The following is a 20686-nucleotide window of genomic DNA, read 5'->3' as shown; positions in this document are numbered from 1 at the left end:
CCCCCCATGTTGAAACCTTGTTTGACCTGCTGATTTACATCCTCGCTGAAACAAGCTGCTTCTTAATCCTCAGGCCAGTTAATAAACTTCAGATAATTTGCATATCGTCTCACATACACGCATTTGGTGATTTTTAAGTGTTTGATCATTTAATTGGATTAAATGTCTCTCTATTGGTTGGCACGTTCCATCCACTTTTAGCTTTTAGTCTTTTTATGTGAAAATAAATTAATGTTCTTTAAAAAATGGAAATTGTATGCTTATTCTCCGTTACAGGTTTTGGTGATTAACAATTTTAATTTTTTAATTTATTTTCAAGATACAAACATACTATTTGCAACATGAACACATCCGGCACTGCACACATACGCACACACACACACACACACACACACACACACACACACACACACACACACACACACACACACACACACACACACACTCAGAGTGTGAGTTGAGCCTCTCAGGTTATTTTTGGGGGGTCAGCTGTCGTTGTTTCCGTCAGCAGGACCCTCCTTCTCCTGTCCTTTCTCTGCCTCTCTGCGTCTCTCCTTCACCTCCGCTCCTTCACTCCGCTGATCCTGGTGAGGCTCTTTTCTTTCTCTACCTCTTTAGAAACCTCTTTACCTTCAGTCAAGTGTCTTTGTGTTGTGTCCAAGTGTCTTTGTGTGCTGTTGTCGCTGAAATTCAGCATCAGGGGAATCTCAGTTTGCTACTTTGTTGCTTCTTCAAGTAGATTTGTTTGGAGTAAAAAAATTAATTTTTTACTACCTACAGGCATTCAAATAAGCTGCTGGGTGGTTAAGTGACACTTATGCTGATCTACTAATCTGGTTTACTGAATAATGTTACTGTAATGCAGCCAACTAACACGGGACAACCACATGGAGGGCTCCGTAATGGCTGCCGGGGCACGAGAAGTTGCCTCGTCACGTCTCTGTCGGGTCACAGCGAAATAGCGTTTCAAAACTTTCAGTCACACTATAATGTTAAAGTAAGAATGTTAATACCTATACATTCAGGGTATTTAAAGTCTACATCTTGCTGAGAGGACAATATGATCCGAACATGACACCCAAACGGTGTCAAAAAAGGTTTTAAGCTGGTTTAGTTTTTTAGATATTTGGTGTGTCACCTATTGCGGTTTTTGATCTTCTGTTCACTTTGTCACTTTAAGATTTTGTGACTTTTTGGAATCTTTTTGTTGCGTCATTCTGATTTAAAAACTTGCTTTTATTCCACATACAGTGACAGTTTCTATTATTGTTGTCTGTTTTGCTATTCAAGGCATTATTTTGGAGCTGCAAAGATTACTCGATTAGTTTTCAACTATTAAATTAATCGCCAACTATTTTGATAATCTATTAATCACTATCGGAGTATCGGAGTCATTTTTTATTAAAGAAAATTGAAAATGTGTTGTTAAATGTGAATATGTTTCTAATTTCTTGGCTCTTCTGTGATGGTGAACTGAATATCTTTGAGTTGTTGATTTCGACGTGGTTTGCAGTTTGACATTCAGGGGGAGGGGCAGTGATTGGTCGAGTTATTCAGCGGGAGGAGCCTATTTAGCTTTAGAGGGTCATTACAGCAGGGTTGTTTTTGAGAGGGGTAGTTAACATGAAGCTGGAAAACAGAGTGGAGTTACATAAACACACAAATTCACATATTCCATTATGGAATATGTGTGTGTATACAGATTGTGTGTGTGTGTGTTTGGCAGTGTGACCATATTTGGACGCTCCAAGAATAGAAGAGACTACAACAGGTGTGATCTGGAGTGTGTGTGTGTGTGTGTGTGTGTGTGTGTGTGTGTGTGTGTGAGAGTGCGCGTGTATGTGTGTGTGTGTGTGTGTGTGTGTGTATGTGTGTGTGTGTGTGACACAGAGTGGGGGCTGGTTGGCTTAAATGGCTAATTTTAATTTAGCAGATACAATAACGGTGGCAGCCGTCATGTTGTGACAGAGCTGTGAGGATAAACACTGGACACACACACACACACACACACACACACACACACTTAAAAACAAGATTAAATGGCCTAGTGCATGATAAAAAGCTGTTGTCAACATGGTAGGAAGAGTAGGACGCGTTGAAAAAGTGGGTGTGACAATCCTAACGTGGAGAACATTTTTAACAGAGCAAATGCCATTTTCTGTACTCTGGAGCCTTTTAACAGGTGGTTTGATACTTTGATCTGGCTATGCATGAGAAAGAGATGGATACATGGTGCAATTTCACCCACATGTGTGTAAGCCTATATAAAATGGAGAGTGATGTCACCAGTGGAAATAGCTGTACCCCCCGAAGCTCACAGTGTAATTCGTACACTGATTTCACCCAGAGAAAGTGGTCATCTTAAAGACTATATTGTTAGCCAGTTATCATGGTGACTTAACTAACCAAAACGTTTCTCCCATCTGGATGCTTGAAGCAATCGTTGGATTACCAGACCGTGTCGTGGCTGACGCTGAGTCCAAGATGTCCGACTTGGTTTTTGATTTTCAGAGACAGTATTTAGGTGCAGAAAGTTCAGGAACATCCAACATCGTTTCCTTACCGAGAGAAACTAAGGAACCGCCAAATGTTTTACGTATGAAATGGATCTGACATTTCGCTGCAACACAAATTCACTCTATTCACACACAATGAGGCATATTTTCAGTTGTGATTGAACTGTATTTTTTGAGGAACTATGGGGAATTTAACATCTACAACAGGTCTACAAAATGAATTTTACAAGAAATTCTTCACAGGGAAACCAAAACCCAAAGTATAGAATGAAATATTACAGACTCACTTCCCGTTTTAATGTTTCCAGATGTTTGATATCAGGACGATGAGCTGACAGAACTGACAAGTTGACCGTTGTCCAATCAGAACGGGCCCATCACGGTGATGTTTTTGGTGGAGCTGTTCGTTTAATAGTTGACTCGGAAGAAAGAGAACGTTTTGACAAACTACATCAACACAACAGTATGTGGTGTTAAACTGGACGGGCCCAGTAACCTCTGAATAGTTCTACTTGTTGTTAAATTGCAACGTGAGCATTATGTCGGCAGGATCATTTAAAAGGCAACCGCGACTACATTGTGCGTCTGCCCCATTTCTGATACCGTGGTGGCAGAAATTTTGCCATGGCGGGCCTCCACCACAAAATCAACATAGAGGAAACACTGCTGTAGTCGCTTGTGTGCAGAACTATGACACTTTATGATATTGTTTTGTGTGATGTGGCCTAAAGGAAGCATGTACATGTAAAATAGAAGGATTGAACCTTGATCGTAAGCTTAATAAACACACAGTAGCTTTATTTGAACATGACAGAGAACTTATACATCTGTGTGCATCCAATCAGAGTAGCTGTTGGGAGGCGAGAGGCACCGGGAGAGTTTAGAGGCTTATTATCATCTTAAATATAAATCCATGTTCCATTAATAACCTGACAGACATGCTGATGGACCGCTGGGATCTGTCACATCATACCCATGTCTAAGTTAAGAGAGCAACATGTGGATTTAGCGGAGAGATATTTGTTACATGAGATAACACAGAATTAGTTTACTGGTTATATAAAGATGTGTGTTACTGAATGCTGGAAAGTATCTGTGTGGATCTGTAGCTCTGTTTCAATCAATAGACATATTAGGGCTGCAACTAATGACTATTCATTGTGGATTATTAACTGGATGAATGGATGAGTTGTTCCGTCTCTAAAATGTCAGAAAATAATGAAATATGTGGATCAGTGTTTCCCAAAAAGCCCAAGATGACGTCCTCAAATGTCTTGTCTTGAAATGTTTTCTCCACAACTCAAAAATATTCAGTTTACTGTCCCAGAGGAGAGAAGAAACTAGAACATATTCACATTTAACAAACTGACGTCACACAAATTTCACCTTTTCATCATGAAACTGATTGATTAGTTGACAACTAATCGATTAACCTTTGCAGCTCGACAAACAGAAATCAATGAACTGAATTTAAATAATCGTTGCAGTGTCAAACACAACAACAACTTCTTTAAAATTGCAAGGAAAGGACATTTTGGCAGCATGTTGCTTCCATAAAACTCACGTGTCTCCTATATAGACCACACTTAAGTGAAAGTTTCTAAAAATAATTTTTAATAAAAGACGTAAAACTTTCAGTTCTTCAAACACAAAGCCTGACGCAAGTGTCTTTGCTAGTTTAAGACCGACGCAGTTGTCAATTTCCCGTCCAGCGCCCACATCGTTTAAATAGCAAATTCATCTGTGCCCATCTTTGCGCCCATGGGCGTGCTGGTCTTACAGGGAGGTGTGTTCAGGTGCATTCTGGGAGTATTGCTATCTTGAGGCAGCGGGAATTGATCGCGCCATTGACCAACAACAACCTGGTCTAAATTCAATAATGCAGCATTTCATTGTTGTTTTAACAGCAAATTAGTAAAATGCTCCTCGTTCATAGCACGCGCTCACTATGCTTGTTACACACACAGAGATGCACAGCAGCACACACACACACATGCAGAAGATTAAAATAAAACAATAACGGTGCAAGTCCTCCATCATAATAGTAATGCTCCAAGGTCCAAACGCGCCTGGCTTTTAAAGGGAATGGGAGATGATCTCTGATTGGTTGATTGCATGTTACGCCCAAAACACACCTCTGATTAATGAAGACACTAAGTACAACCCTTTAGGACCATGCGCCCGGCGCACGGACCCTTTTTTCCACTGTCAAACTATCAAAAGTGGATTTGGACACGCCAAAAACGCACATGCACCAGGCGCTTCACGCCATGCGCTTAGATCGTTAAAATAGGGCCCATAAATTCCTCCTCTGTGGACTCTCTTAAGAAGCTGGAATCAGAGACTTTTTTTACTTTTTCTGCATAAATGACTCAAACCAATGAGTTGATCAAAATAGTTGATTCTCTCTCTGTCGATCGACTGCAGAACCCCCGAGGATGGAGACGTCGGTGAAAGCAGCTGAAGTGTTGGCGGCCGCACAGCCTGACGTGAACGCTAAAAACGCCAACGGTGAGGTGACGGCTCCAATTACAGCCTGCAGCTCCTCCGAACACTCGGACCCCATGGAGGAGTTCAAGAGACGGCTCCAGGACATCATCAGCACCCACGGCTCTGCAGCCGGCCTCCTGGACACACAGGTGAGCTAGGCAGCATCGGAAAACACATTAAAACAACTTTAAAGGCCTCTTTAAAGTCGCCGTTCCCAACCTGTCGCAAATTACGTAGATCTCGCTGGTGTGCCAGGATTTTAAGTGTGCGACCGGAGGTCGTGCACAACTCAAGCAAAACGGGAAGCATGGACGACTTCGAGGGCAAGCTTCCGAGCAAGTGCACCAATAGCAACTGAATTCTGACTGGTACCGGATGCCAGGACTAGAGTGACTACAAGTCTCTCTTCTAAACTTACTGGGTTAAGATGAGTTCTCTAATGGTGAATAAAAGGCTTGATCTGACGAAGTAGGTCATCGAATCATTGTGCAGACATTCTGAAGTATTCAAAGTGCTTCTTCTCTTCGTTTATCATCCTCATTTGTTTCACGAGGATATTGAACTTACCATATTTATGTCTGCCGTTATTCAAAGGACCAACATTTCATCTTTTTCTTCATTTCTTTGCAAGCAGACTCAAAAGCAGCTGTTCTTCCTCATCCATTGAGTCCAATACCATCTTAGCCACTGTTGACATTGACATCAATGCTGCTGCCAGTTCTGCCATTGTTTACCTTTTTCTTCTTCTTCTATTCCCTAGAAATAGCAAAGTCGGTAGCCTTTCCTCAGTTGCGCCACATCAGACTGCAACTAGTATTGCAACCACCACGTGCGAGTATAAATAGTTACGGCGCTCCCATGACATCACAATGTCGGGCGACAGGTCGGGTACGGCGAGTATAATGAACGCTTAAAGCTTCTGTTGATGTGCAGCTTAAACTAAAGTTTTCTGTATTGTTTGAAATGTATCAGAGTCTGATGGAGGCAGAGGTGGAAAAGATGAAGAAGGAGCCAAAAGATGACATCCCAGTTGCCATTGAGACAGGTGAGGCAGCACGATGGTGTAAGACTAGTCTATATCCACGACGTTTCACTTTTGGGAATGTTCAGGTGCCGCTGGAAATGCCACCTTCCTCTTTCTCTGTGTTGGCGTTCTAACCTCCAGTGGATTTCTGAGGACTATGGTTAACTGCTCCTCAGATCTCTGCAGGGTAAATCCAGACAGCTAGCTAGACTTATCTGTCCAATCTGAGTTTTCTGTTGCACGACTAAAACTACTTTTGAACGTACACATGTTCCACCAAAACTAGTTCCTTCCCGAGGCTATTTTGCAGAGGCACCATGGCTCCGTCTGGCACTTAGCACCGCCCAAGTTTATTGTGATTGGTTTAAAGAAATGCCAATAAACGCGCATTTGTTTCTCCCATCCCGAAATGCTGTGTGGACTAGCCAGACCTTCCTCCGCAGCGCTGTGGAGAAAGGTCTGGCAATGAGAGACTAGTGTAAAACTGATGCTGTTGGCAGATAAGTGTCGTTTTTCAGGGCTCTTCAAAACCGTTAGAAAAACAATTGACTGTTTGATACCATTGATACCAAGTGTAGCACATGCATACCACCTAGAGGTGGCTTTAACGCGTCCTTGTGAAACGGTCACAGTTTGGGATAAAATCAGACGCTACTTTACTGTCTTAAGAAAAATAATGTCTTGTGTTTGTCTTTGTCTCTGCACAGAGGTCTGTCGCATCTTGAAGAGTCTGAACAAGCTCTCTTCTCAAGAGCAGAAACTGGAAGATGTGGTCAGGAAGTATGCCGAAGTGGTGAGAAGTGGTTTTTATTTCCATCTGTGGATACTTTTCAACACAGTTTTCTAAAAGTCCTCTTTCTTCTCTGTGCACTAACTCTTCAGTCCTCCTTTTGTTGTTGTGTGTGCAGGCAGCCCTGCGACGGGGTGATGAGAAGAAGCTGTGCGTGTTGCAGCAGCGACTGTCCGTCCTGCTGGACGAGCGGCAGCAGCTGCAGGAGGAGAGTCGCAGTAGCATCACCGCCCGCTGCAAACTGGAGACTCTGTGCAAAGAGCTGCAGGGACACTACACCGTGTTGAGGGTATGTACAGTAGGAGCAGCTGGTAACTCCAATGCTTAAAGAAAGCTGTTGATGGCCGCAAGGTTGGGTACAAAAACACAGTGCTTCCTAACCCACCGGTATCTACCAGAACAATGATTTCGGTGCCTCATTTTGATGCTGCTTAAATGCCTGCACTGCCCTCTGTTGCTCCAAAACGTTACAGGCAACAAATTGCAAATGAACGAAGGAAGATGGATGATTCATATGCAGTTTAAGGTAATTGGTTGAATCAGTTTAGCCACTGTGAAGATATCAGTGTCTTGCCCATAAATTTGAGGGCGTACGTTTCAACATGTATACCATCAGTAGGCTGTAAGCTGGAGGTGATTTCATTGACTTACTGTGAGGAAACATACATTAAACATTTGACCTAGAGAAAGAGATTGCTGCGAATATAAAACCCTTTGAAGGTCTCCTAAATGTGTCATATTAATACACAGCTTGAGCTGGGGAACTTAGGATGGTTCCTTAAAAAGTCGTATCTGGTTTAAATGTTAAGATGTTCAAATTGATGTTGTCCAGTACAGAATATGCTAATTTATCTTAGGCCAGAAAACCTAAATATTATGTTCAGCTAAAAACAAATGTAATACCAGTCTTAAAATACAATTGCTGAAATATGAAAGCAAAAGCCTCCCTATATCTCTGTCCCCCTCCCCCGTCCAGGAGGAGACCCTTCAGCGCAGCAGGGAGGATGAGGAGAAGAGGACGGAGATGACCAACCACTTCCAGAGGACGCTGACAGAAATCCAGGCGCAGATCGAGCAGCACAGCTCCCGAAATGACAAACTGTGCCACGAAAATAGCAGCCTGACCGACAAACTAGAGAATCTCATGAGCCAGTGCGAGATGAGGGAGGAGGTGAGGAGTCAAAGGTCAACTATTCATTCTTTATAGATCGTAAGAAGCCATCCCCCCCTTTTTTAGAGGGGATGTTTAGGGGCAGATAAGAGGTCAGCAGAAGATGCCACATAGACGTTTTCAACACCATCTGAAAGCTGGGTAATGGAGATTAATTTGACACTCGGTGTCAGTTCTGTCAGGTCCATTAAAGTCGACAACAACACAGACAATAAAAATGCTTTAGGAAATTTTATTGAATAAATTACGAATTAAATTTGGCAGTATGGCTCAGTTCAGAGGAGTCCTCTGACCTTTGATGAGCACCATGAAAAAGCAGTGGGTCAGGGGACAGCAGCAGCATTAGGGGACTCTCACACAGTTTAGGACAGGGAGAACTAAACTATTCCCTCATATGAACAGAGCGGCAACGATGACATAGAAGCGTATACCACGTTATACACGACAAGATGGAGGTGGGTTGCATAGATGCGAGCAGCAAGCAGTTAGGAGCACACTAAAGTGGCTTTAAGTAGGGCGCCCTGTTTGAGTGTAGCCATTTAGCAGCGAGGGGAGTTGACCAGCTGATCCGCTGACGCAGATCAGCTGATGCAGCTCAGCTGATACAATCGTGTTGTTGGCCAACAGCGGTTAGCAGCGTCTTGACTACTTGGCCTGCCAAAACTGACGCTGGACGCTCAATTTCTAGTCATAAGTCAGAAATTCATTCAAATAAATTGTGAAAGTATATAAGGTCTGAGAACATTATGATGGAATTTTATGATGCCCATTCCCATGTTCACACATAAGTTGCTGCAGCACATTTGGGGTTGATATCCTTTCTTGAACAGATTTGGTGTAACTTAACGTAATTTAACCCTTTTTTACCACTCAAATTGATAAAAATGGTAAAAGAAAATCCCTCCAAAATAACACTTGTACAACACCATAGAAAGAGCCATGTTGTGATTTGTTATTAAAGACGTTTGACATTTGGAGATATCTGGAAGAACTGCATTTTTCAGCGATTGAATGGCTAGCACTTCTGTTCTGGAAACCCCGTTTTTTTCCACATTCCTAAGAAAGGCACACACCCTCTGAATGCCCTAGTTCGCTTGTGTCTGGTTGTAAAGTTGTACAAGGCTGTGATTATTTTAAACAATGAATAGCCTGACAACCCAGACCCACATCAAGATGTTGAGGTCTGGGAACTCACCATTGGCAAGGCTCAATCCGAGGGGCGGGATAAATGGTTGTCTTTCAAATTCCCTCTGCACGCAATAGGATAGCGCTACAATCAACCAGAGCAACGCTAATTGATAGGTTAAACTTTTGCCTTATCCGGTCGGCAAAACTCCAAACACATCTTCCTTTTTTAAGAATGACTTCAGTGCCGTTCTTTGTTCTTTTCTCAAAGAAAAGCTGAACTCCAAGTCTCCCAGAGTTGTGGCCAAAGCCGATTCCAAAGACCGCTGTTCGCCAGCAGCAGCGGCCATCTTCTTTGTTTTCAAGTAGCAGGGAATTCACGCGGAACGGTCGCAACTCTGCCGCCATTATGTTAAGCCCCGGCCACTGACTCTATACATGATGTATTTAACCTGACTAGAGTTTGGTTCTTCCAGCTTGCAAGCCAACGGAGAGTTGCTAGACGGCCCTGGCTGCAAATTACATTTGCTGCCGCTAGAGTGCATCTAGATTTCTAGGCTAAACAATTAATCAATTAGTTGAGAAAATTGTTGATAAAGGAAGTGTTTCGTATCCAGATTCTCTCACTTAAAGTATTTTCCTTCTTCCTGCAGAGTTTGGAGAAGATCAACAAGCATCGCGAGCTGCAGCAAAAACTGACTGAAGCTAAACTGAAACAGGCCAATGCTCTGCTGACCGAAGCCGAGGAAAAACACAAGAGGGAGAAGGAATATGTAAGTGGATGTTATCGTATCCCATAGTTGTCTGTCTATTGATAATTAAAATTGCACTGGGTCATAATAATAATAATAAATAAGTACAAAGTTTTATTTTCAAAAAGCATATGAAAGATTTTATGAAAGGGATGGACTATTATGTTGTTTGTTGTTAAATTTCAGATTATATCCTCAGCCTTTTAAGACATTTTCATCAAAACTGTCATAAAATATTTACAGTGTGAGGCACTTTCCAATACATTAAAATTGGATGATAATGGTGTGCATTAAAAATGCACACCATTATCATCCACTTGTTACTTGAGTATTTTAATGATTTTTAAAGACTCTTTTATAGTTTTTCATGGGTCACTTTTACATAAACTTTACATAAACGGTTGTTACACAGGCACACCGTGTGTGCCATTAATGCTTTAATGTAGCAGTTATTTAAAATCATTCACATAGATTATTATCATTAGGGTTATTTGTTATTAACGAGGCAATACAGAATCTGTAGACACAAACTTTTGCAGAATTTTCTGCAGTTTTTCTGCAGATTTTAATGTTAACACATCTCCAGCCCAAGCAGAAAAACAGTTGCTTAATTAAGCACGTTATTCTACAATTCTGTCAATAATTTTTTTGTATGTTTTGCTACTGTCACTTAAAGTCATTTGATATCCATCTTTATAGTATTTCATGAATGTGCTTTACTGTAAACGTAGTTAGTAATTGTGACTCTTTAAGAATTAGAGGCATGATTTTTAAGTTTATTAACATTCATAATTATTTTGGAAACACTTTAAAATAACTATTAACTTACCATTTATTAATGATGGTTATTATTAAGTACACATTATTATTATTATTTTGTACACGTTAAATATATTCCCAGATTGACTGTGTATTGTCTCTGTTAGTTGCTTAGGGAGGCTATTGACAAAACAAAGAAATGCTTCGCTATGAAGGAGCAGGAGCTGTCCATGAAGAAGAAGGTAAAGAAATGTCTGTAATGTGTCTCCGTCTCTCCTCTTCTAACCAGTTACTGGTTCAGGCTGCTGAGTGGAAACTGCAGACTCAGACACTCAGAGAACAGGGGACAATGATGCAGGCACAGGTGAATATTCACTGACCAGACTAACATGCTGACAACGAGGACAGGCAGCCGGTAGCACACACTTGGGGGAAGACGTAGGGATAAGATGAATGTTACCAAGGGTACAGAAAGACAGCACTGTAGCCAGAACTTTAGAATACTGAGGTCATAAAATACAACACAGAATGAATGTTGGGAATGTTTTCTAATTATTAGGATTTATTTTTACATGACGTTCTAAGTACAGTTTCAAGTTCAATCTAAAGCAGTGGTGTAGTCTAATGTATTGTAATGGGTATACTGTACCACATATATTTAAAGGCTATATATACAAATATTTTCCTGGCTAAGAATAGGCCTTTTGGGGGGGGCATATCAAAGTGTGGGGTCTGTGTGTCCTCCTCCATGGTTATTTTGAGCGTCAAAGACTTCATTTCCTGCATTCTGATACACTTTGTGCACCAATTTATGGTGGGAATATCTTTATTTATCATATGAGAAGGAAAACACAGATGACATTCAAAATATATAAAAAATATAATGGAATATAAAGAGTAAGGGGGCTTTCACATCAGGAATCTAAGCATGGATCACAAAAGTTGACGCCAAAGCAACAAAGACAAATAATTGTGAATACAAATATCTGAAGTGAAAGTTCTGTCACAAAATTGTTGTTGCGTATTATTGCACATTTTTAAGAGGGTATATGGAAACCACTGATCTAAAGATATACATCTAATAATAAACATTGGGATGACCCTTATAAAACCCAGAAATGCATACATATTTAATTGTAAAACATGTAGTTTGGCCATACAACACAGGCCCATCCCCTCTGATCTTTTACAACATGTTTAGAAAGGTTTCTTATTGGGATTTATTTTGGCTTTTTTTAAAGAATTCAACTATCTGATCAACTTTATTTTCTGTAAGTTTGACATGAAGTTCTAAACAAAGTTTAATCAAAATATATACATTAAAGAAAACACTGGGATGACCTTTTAAAAAACCCAGAAATGTATAAAGATTCAAACTTGTTGTTTGGTAATACAACACAGGCCCATCCCCTCTGATCTTTTACAAAATGTTTGGAAACGTTTCTTATTATTGGGATTTTTTTACAGATTTTTATTTTGTATTTAGAATATGAATTAGATCCCATGGCATGACAATTTCACTTTAAGAGTTTTTTTAACATTAATATGAGTTCCCCCAGCCTGCCTATGGTCCCCCAGTGGCTAGAAATGGTGATAGGTGTAAACCGAGCCCTGGGTATCCTGCTCTGCCTTTGAGAAAATGAAAGCTCGGATGGGCCAATCTGGAATCTTCCCTTTATGATGTCATAAGGAGCAAGGTTACCTCCCCTTTCTCTGCTTTGTCGGCCCAGAGAATTTGGCTCACCCTTGAGAAGGAGAGAGACATCATGACTTGCAAACAAGCAAAGCATGGCAGTTGGTCAAGGCCACACTCCCACCCTCCACATTGCCCCCCTCTCTCCTCCTCATTAGCATTTAAAGCTACAGACACAGAAATAGCACATCCTAAGGAAAGCTCATTTTTGGACTGGCTCTAGTGGCTGTAATTCTGCACCAAGGCTGAATTTCGAGACTTCAAAGACAGTATTAGGGGACCACTAAGGTCTATATAAAAGCATCCAAAAAGCAGCATGTTATAGGACCTTTAACTGATAAACTATTTTCCATAAATGTTCCAACATGAGATGATGCTTTATAAACCCAGAAATGTATAAAGATTCAATTGTCTGGTAAAAGTTGATATCACATTTCGGCATTTTAATTTATAAACATTTTACACACAGTAAGAAAGACTGTTAGAGAACTATCTGCAGGGTCTGATATGGTTATTGATTGATACCAATTAACAATTAAGCGATAAGTTATTTGACAGTTACGATATTTTCCTCCTTAAACACCCATATTTAAAAGTTTAAAGGTTAACTTAAAAATGAATTATCTATATATTTATTCAGGTTGTGAAATACCTGTCTTGAGATTTTTGCATTCACCTCAATACAAATGGAGGTGAATGGAATTGTGTTTGAGTGAATTTTATCTGAAAGATCCAACAGCATTGTGTCTTTCACAGAGAACAGTTTTCATTGGAAGTGCTTTCTACCAAAGAAAAGACACTCTTTATCTCTTTTTTCAAAAAAAAAAGGACATAAACTAAGCATTGAATTCTCAAATTCATGTTTTATTTTAAGACAAATATTCTTGATTTACAGACAATGGACAGTGTTAATCTAAGAGGGATTATGTTAGCTCTAGACCTGGGGATTGTGGACTCAAATTAGACCTAAGTCACAAAAACAAGGAGTTAAGATTTGACTGGGACTTGACTGATGAGTTACCTTAAAAAGTTTGACTTGATATTTGAAAGAAAAAAATATTTCAGCTTTATGTTTTCAACCGTTAATAATTTTAGCATTCAAAAATCTGATTGACTTCAATCTTGACTTGCAAGTTGCTTGTGCAGGCTTATAAAGTTTTATTTTAGAATTAGAATGCCTTCATTGTCATTGCACAAAAAACTAAATTCAATTGCACTTTCCCTGGTAGTGACACATAGTATGACAAGACAACATAGTAAAACATGAGAGACCTAAGCAATATGAACACAGTAATAAATAAATAAGTAAATAAATTATAAGAATTGATAAGTAGCTAAAAGAAGTAAAGTGCAGTGCAGTCCATATGGGTCATGAGTTCAGGTGTTTTATGGTACTTGGATTAAAACTATTCAAAAGTCTGGAAGTGAGACCCTGGAAAGATCTGTAACGCCTTCCAGATGGCAGCAAAGTGAAGAGGTTGTGACCTGGGTGTGGACAGTCTTTAATTATGTTTTTTGCCCGCTGCAGGCATCTGGTGTGGAGTGAGGGGAGCTTTGTGTGAATTATGTTTTGTGCTGATTTCCTGACTCTGTCCAGGGCCTTTTTGTCAGCAGTGGTGCAGCTGCTAAACCACACCAGAATGTCGTGGGAGATGATACTTTGGACAGAACAGTTGTAAAAAGGATAAAAGCAGCTTCTGGGGGAGTTGATTTTGTTGAGTGACCTGAGAAAGTACAGCTGCTGCTGTGCTTTCTTCACAAGGGCTGTGGTGTTGGTTGCCCAGGTGATGTCCTGTGAGATGTGTGTCCCCAAGAATTTGAAGTCCTTAACTCTCTCTGCAGTGTCCCCATTGATGTAAACCATTGATGTCCCCATTGATGTAAGACCAAAGAGTCTTAGAGGTGTTCAAGTACCTTCCCAGCTACATAAAGAATGTAAACTGGTCGAAAGTGTTTCTGAATGAGTAGATAAAGTAGATAAAGGTTTGAGCTGCAGGCAGGTTTCACCAACATGTCAGCAGGATGAATTCTGTCTCAGGACTGAATGTTGCTTTACAAATCATCAAGCAGTTCTGTAAATATTTTCAAAGTTCATTTTTGTAACAACTGCTGAGTTTGAAGAGAATATTAGGTCCCTTAGGTTTAATGCCGGAAGCGAAAACATGCAAGTGTGAATGATTAACGGCCTTCAGCAGCTTGTACGGCTCATAATTAACGATTCATGCAATTTGTAATTCATCACTTAGAGGCGTAGTCATTATCCACCTTTCCAAGGGTTTAGAGCAGAAATTAGGTTCTTTAAACATACATTTATGTGCCTTTACTGTGCTGTCTGAACTTGAGAAAAAAAGAATGTTGAACCTGAAGCCGCAAACTGAAATCCATGTGAGGGGTTGATGTTTAGCCAGAAACCAACCTGATTTTAATACTATGTTAATTTCTGTCTGTGCTTCAAGTCTGACTCTTTTCTCTTTCCTTCTGTCCACAGCTGAAACTCTACGGTGAGAAGTTTGATGAGTTTCAGGCGACGCTGGCAAAAAGCAACGAAATCTATGTCCGCTTCAAGAAAGAGATGGATAAAGTAGGTGGTGAATACCGTGTTAACCTAGTTGGTGGTAATGAGGCTGTTGGATCTAAGTCATTACTGTATATTTTGAGGAATCCACCAAGAAGTAGTGTGTCCATGTATATATTACCTAAAGCTCACATTAGTCAGATTTTGTTTTTAGATGTCACTGCAGCTCTTCGGTTGTAATCTGTTCCCCTTTTTAGATGTCAGAAAAGATGAAGAAAATGGACAAAGAGTCAAATCTGTGGAAGACAAGGTTTGAGAACTGCAACAAGGCTCTGACTGACATGATGGAGGAGGTACAGTATGCAGATGATGTTCCCAATGTTGACCCTTTGGGGGGGTTTGTTGAGTCTTGATAGCAACAAGTCCTTCAAACCATACAATGACATAGGCTGTTTATTCCTACCCTCTAATACGACCCACAGGAATGTTTTATAATAATGTAAAGTATGCTTTATTAATCCCGCAAGGGGAAATTACAATGTTTTCACTCTGTTGTTATTACACACATGCCTGAATTACACACACACACACACACACACACACACAAATGGAGAGATGTCAGAGTGAGGGAGCTGCCAACGGAAAGGCACCCTGAGCAGTTGGGGGTTTGGTGCCTTGCTCAAGAGCACCTTGGCAGTGCCCAGGGGGTGAACTGGTTGAACCTCTCCAGCTATCAGTCCACAACCATACTTTGGTCCGTATGGGGAATTGAACCAGCAACTCTCTGGTTCCCAACCCAACTCCCTACAGACTGAACTACTCATATCTAAATCAGAGAATGTAACAGTCTCTGTTTCAAACAGCCAGATAACGTTGGGAAATGGTGGCACTTTAGTTTGGTTTAGGCACCAAAATGACTTGGTCAAATTTAGAAAAAGATTGTGCTTGTGTTAAAAATCATCTGTTACGTTGATTAACTCACGGTTATGCAGTTGACACAAAACGTCACATAGTTCTGTTTCGAAACATTTTCAAAGAAACATCGCCGTTTACTTTGCTTTTCAAACGGGAAATGAACCCCTGGGTTAAAGTGCTGTGTTTGTTTGACCCAACTTACCTCCTTATGAGGAACTTGGCACTCTTTTACTTCATCACCTACATCACCTACAATTACGGGAGACCACTAGTGGGCGCCGCCACTGTAAATGTAAATATGCATTGTAACTGCTACTTGAACAAATTACTTATGGGAGCATTTTTTGGGGAGGACAGTCTCCTTGAATGAACCCAGCCAGGCATCAAACGAAATGATCATAATCTGATAACTTGCAGATAATTTGCAGCTGAGCTATTAACCTTTTTTATATATATCATTTTCTTTGCATCTCATTTTCTTTATCACTCCATCTGTTCCAGAGAACCATGAAGATGAAGGAGTACGACGTGTTCGTCCTGAAGATTCAGAAGCTGGAGAGGTTGTGTAATGCCCTACAGAGCGAGAGGGCAATCCTCTATGAAAAGATCAAGGAAATCCGCCAGACTAACTCCAACATCCCATCAAAGGTCTTCGGCAGTTCTAAAGTTGATGAAATCCCCACCCCAGAGGATCCTGACAAATCTGCCATTCTGACCCCTGTGGAGCTCCAAGAGCTTCAGGAGCTACAGAAGGAGGACCCAGTCCTAACAGAGGGCATGTCCCGTCTAAAGGAGGAGCAGGCCAAGCTGCAGGAGATTGCAGCTGCCCTTTTGGCCAAACCGTCCGACAATGACGAAGAGGACAATGATGATGAAGACACTGAAGAAGATTTGATGTCTTCTGCGTTTGCCCAGTTCAAGACCAAAGCTCAGGTTAAAGAGGAGGCGGTTTCAGTCCCTCAGCAGGTGGCCGATGTCAAAGCAGAGGCAGCAGAATCAGTTCTCCCACAGCCGGATAAAGTTGAGGAGGTTTCAAAGCCAGCCATGTCGACACCTGTGGAGAACACAGCTGATGTGATACCAACAGAGACAAAACCAGAAGCTGTAAAAGTTCAAACCCAGGTCGAGGAGAAAGAGGTGAAACCAGATAAGGCGATCCAGCAGCAACCTGCTGAACCGGTACCGACATCTGAGCCTGAGAAGGTCAAGATTGATCCACCAACAAACCCAAAACCAGAACCAGCAGAGGCTGAGATCTTGGTCAAGGCCGATGAGGTCAACCCAGTGGTCCCAGTGGAAGACGAGAAGGTCCAGGCTGAACCAGTGAAAGTACCAAAGGAAGCACCAACCAAGTCAGACTCAGCTCCACCCTCCAATGACACACCTAAAGCAACTGCCTCCTCCAATGCTGAGTCCTCCAAAAAGCAAACACCAAAGAAAAAGAAGAAGAAGAACGGAAAGAATGCTAGCTAAAGTTGAGGATGTGCAGAAGGTGTGTGTGGGGTTATTTGGGTAGGTGTGTGTGTGCGTAGATGAAATCCAACTGTGCCTCTGCACCTTTCTTTTGTTTGTCCCAACTGGTGCATCCAGAAAGTGTTGTCACTGTCATTTTTCCCAAGATTCAGTGTAACCAGATGAGGACAGACAAATAAACTGACTGTATTTTACAGTTTGAATGTCTAAATAAACGTTTAGTTTGACCTGGGCAATGGAACGAAAGGCCTAACTGAATTAATAACAAAGTCTAAAGTATTTAGTGTTATCAAAAGGGCCATACAGAGTGAAAGTGTTTTCCTTTTGTAAAGCAGAATGCCAAAACAAAGCCATTGGTTGGTATCTATGCCAGTAAAATTGCAGTGTCTCTTTTAAACTAAAAAATGACATTCACAGACTCAAATAAAGTGATTTTTGTCAATGTTACATTGTTTGTCTGGTATTTATTTTGTTTTGTTTAACTAGTTGTCCCTAACAATGAAATACAAGAAAGAAAAAGGATGCAGTCCTTGTGAGGATTGGACAAAATTGCCTCACTTTTTAAGAATGTCCTCTTGTGGCCGGTTGGCACGGTGGGTGGAGCGGGCGCACATGTGCAGAGGTTTGGTCCTCGACGCGGAGGGTCCGGGGTTCAAGTCCGACCTGTGACGGTTTTCCTCTGTGTCTTCCCCCTCTCTTTCCCCCTTTCATGTCTCAGCTTTCCTGTCTAGTAAAGGCTGAAATGCTCCAAAAAAACTTGTAAGGTCTAAAACACAAGTTGGTCCCCACAAAGATATGTGTACAAGAACACACACAGAAACACACAGATCACAGTGTGGGCACCAGGTTAAGTCCATAATTAAAAGGACACAGGTTTAATAAAAAAAAAATGTAAGACTCCATTTGAAAAGTAAGTGCAACAACAACTTTCTGTACTATCAAAAGCTTGGAAATATATTTCTTAAGATGCAGCACAACTAACCCTCCACCAGATGGTGCTGTTTCCCTCCACAGGTGAAGGGTTTTGCAGGACGACCTAACAGCCACTAGATGGAGACAGTGTTCTTCATATCACATCTGTATTATATGACAGAGGATTTTGAAGGTATATGTTTGGATGTTTTCAAGGTTTTGGACACACATATAATGCTCTCATACTTTATTGTGCTATGGAGCCAGTTTTCTTCTTTATCATTGAGCTACAGGAAGCTGAAACAATAACCTAAACAAAGTGTCATTAGTTTCACTGTCAAATTCATTCTGTCAACTAAGTATACATTATGTAACTGCTAAACACAACTACAGCATCAATATTGTTAGTTTAATTTGGTGGTGAGTTATTTTTGTAGATTTATAAAGACATTTAAATTTCTATGAAATTTTGACCTTTGTTGACAATTTACATTAAAATCAGTCAAAATGTAGACGTTCAAAGATAATTTTTCATTTAATTTTCAAACCTTTATTTTAAGCTCAGTGGGGTAGGGTGCACAACATCAATTTCAAGTCTTTAAAACAATCAAATAAAACAGACACAAGAACATACACAGAAGTCACTAATCAAGGCCTTAAACAGCAAACGTAACAGGGGTCTTGCCAAGCTCAGTCCAAGTATAAGGGACCTGCAGTAAAATCCATTTATCAGAACGAGTGGAATATGGTATGACATATGGAGCCAACCACACAGATAATTAAATTCTTGGGCTTTTAACCTAGCTTTCGAAACAACCTGTTGTCATTCCCAACTCGTCTAATACTGATGATTGGTCAGTAGCTCTGTGTCAGATGCTGACGCAAAAATAGCCTTTTAGCGTCTATAACAGACGCACTGGGCATAGCAGCAGCTTGACCGCGGGGCTGTGAGAACACATACAGTTACACTTTCATGTGGCTCTTTGTAGTTTGGCTTACTTGAAGCTTATGTACTTGCACTTACTTCCTGTTGTCTGGAGTTTGTACCTTCAAGGTTGAAAGCCCTTAATTGGAAGTCACTTTGGATAAAAGCATCAGCTAAATTACATGTAATGTAATGTAATGTAGTATGAGGAGCGACAATGGTAGCGAGTAGTATGAAAAAATGAAAATCCACTTACGCAGGTTGGTAGGGGGGGTGGATGGGTCAAACAACTCAGGACTTCACCCAGGGACCAGGGTTTGTGTCCCGTTCTTGTCTCGCGTGTCACTGAAACATAAATGGTTTTGCACCACACCCAATCTTTTCCTAACCCTAGGAAGTGGTTAATTTGTATGTCAATATATTTTTTCGAACTGCTGTACATTCACACAGAACGCGGATATTACACGGCGATAAAGCAACGTAATTTTTTTTCCGAAACAAGGTCGATTTCTCTAAACTTTCGCGACGCAAATAAAGACATCAACCAATCACGATGTGTTATTAACTTAAGACGATCGTGTATAACAACACAGAACTGCTGTCTGACCTACAGACTGTACAGACGTCAAACTTTATCACTCCTTTTAACGATCACAAATGCAGCGTTTACCAGAGACTTTCACAATAAAAGCCCAAGACATATGCTAGAGTATTTCGCTTAAAGGAAACTCAATATATAGATTACAGTAGTTTATTGTTAGCTTTTCCTGCTTCAGGGGGAGATGCTGCTGGAGTCTCCGGTGTGTAACGACCTTAACTAATAAGTAACAAAAGCCAAAAGGCACCTGATCAAGCGTTGCTATTTGACGCTCTGGGAGTGAGAATGTGTTGGTTTGAAACCTAAACACAGTTCAAGTGATTTTGTTCCTACCTCGTGATCTTCATCACTTCTACCCAGTTGTTATGTAAAATATAGATGCTCAAATGTAAATTCTTCTAGTGTCGGGATGACTCCATCTGCTGACGGAGATCATATGATATCTTTAAAGGCTACAGAACAGCCCCGAAATATACCTTGAGGTGATTGTTTTATCTTACTGCTGTTTCAAAAGGTTAAGAATGAGCTCTGAACTTTCAACTTTAAGCGCACATGGTCCTCGTAATACTCAGAAAAATGACTTTTAGACAATAGTCCATTTGCTTACATAATGCAAATGAATACAAAATTGTTTATCTGATTCAAAATAAGCTTTCCTGGTTTACTCTTATTTATATCATTCTGACAATTAATGGAGAGTTATAGGGTCACTAACTGCTCTTTTTCACTGTGATTATAAAAAACTTTTTGGGCTAAACACTGAATAAATGTAACATTTATATTAATACTACGTCATCTTAAAGTGCGGCGGTCGAGCTGCTGCAATGGCCGGTGTGTTCCATACAGACGCTGAGGGGAGATTTTTGCATCGTATCTGACAGAGAAACTGATCAAGCGTCCGTATTTTACAAGTTTGGAGTGAGAACGGGTTGACATTTTACATGAAAATGACTATAATAAATAATGAATGGCTTTGCGTGTTAACATAATTTAGCTTTCACAGCATCAATCCATACATACAGTATAAA

General features: G+C 40.6%; 1 protein-coding gene across 2 annotated transcripts; it reads left to right on the top strand.

Annotated features, from left to right (window-relative positions):
- The first annotated feature begins 457 nt into the window (after nucleotides 1–457).
- On the top strand, nucleotides 458–17670 carry LOC120547198 (beta-taxilin-like). Of its 2 annotated transcripts, none has more exons than XM_039782677.1 (11): nucleotides 458–587; nucleotides 4944–5155; nucleotides 5979–6051; nucleotides 6738–6823; nucleotides 6939–7109; nucleotides 7797–7991; nucleotides 9770–9889; nucleotides 10917–10991; nucleotides 14809–14901; nucleotides 15093–15188; nucleotides 16252–17670. In XM_039782677.1, the coding sequence occupies exons 2-11, from the start codon at nucleotides 4955–4957 to the stop codon at nucleotides 17221–17223; spliced, it is 2082 nt and encodes a 693-aa protein (XP_039638611.1). In that variant the 5' UTR covers nucleotides 458–587; nucleotides 4944–4954; the 3' UTR covers nucleotides 17224–17670. The 2 variants fall into 2 exon arrangements, with proteins under 2 accessions (XP_039638611.1, XP_039638610.1); XM_039782676.1 differs by lacking the exon at nucleotides 10917–10991 and adding an exon at nucleotides 10795–10869.
- Nucleotides 17671–20686: the final 3016 nt, after the last annotated feature.

The sequence above is a fragment of the Perca fluviatilis genome, chromosome 18 (genome assembly GCF_010015445.1).
Source record: "Perca fluviatilis chromosome 18, GENO_Pfluv_1.0, whole genome shotgun sequence".
Classification (NCBI taxonomy): domain Eukaryota; kingdom Metazoa; phylum Chordata; class Actinopteri; order Perciformes; family Percidae; genus Perca; species Perca fluviatilis.
The sequence above is the reverse complement of the archived record's forward strand: the minus strand, read 5'-3'. Positions and strand labels throughout refer to the sequence as shown.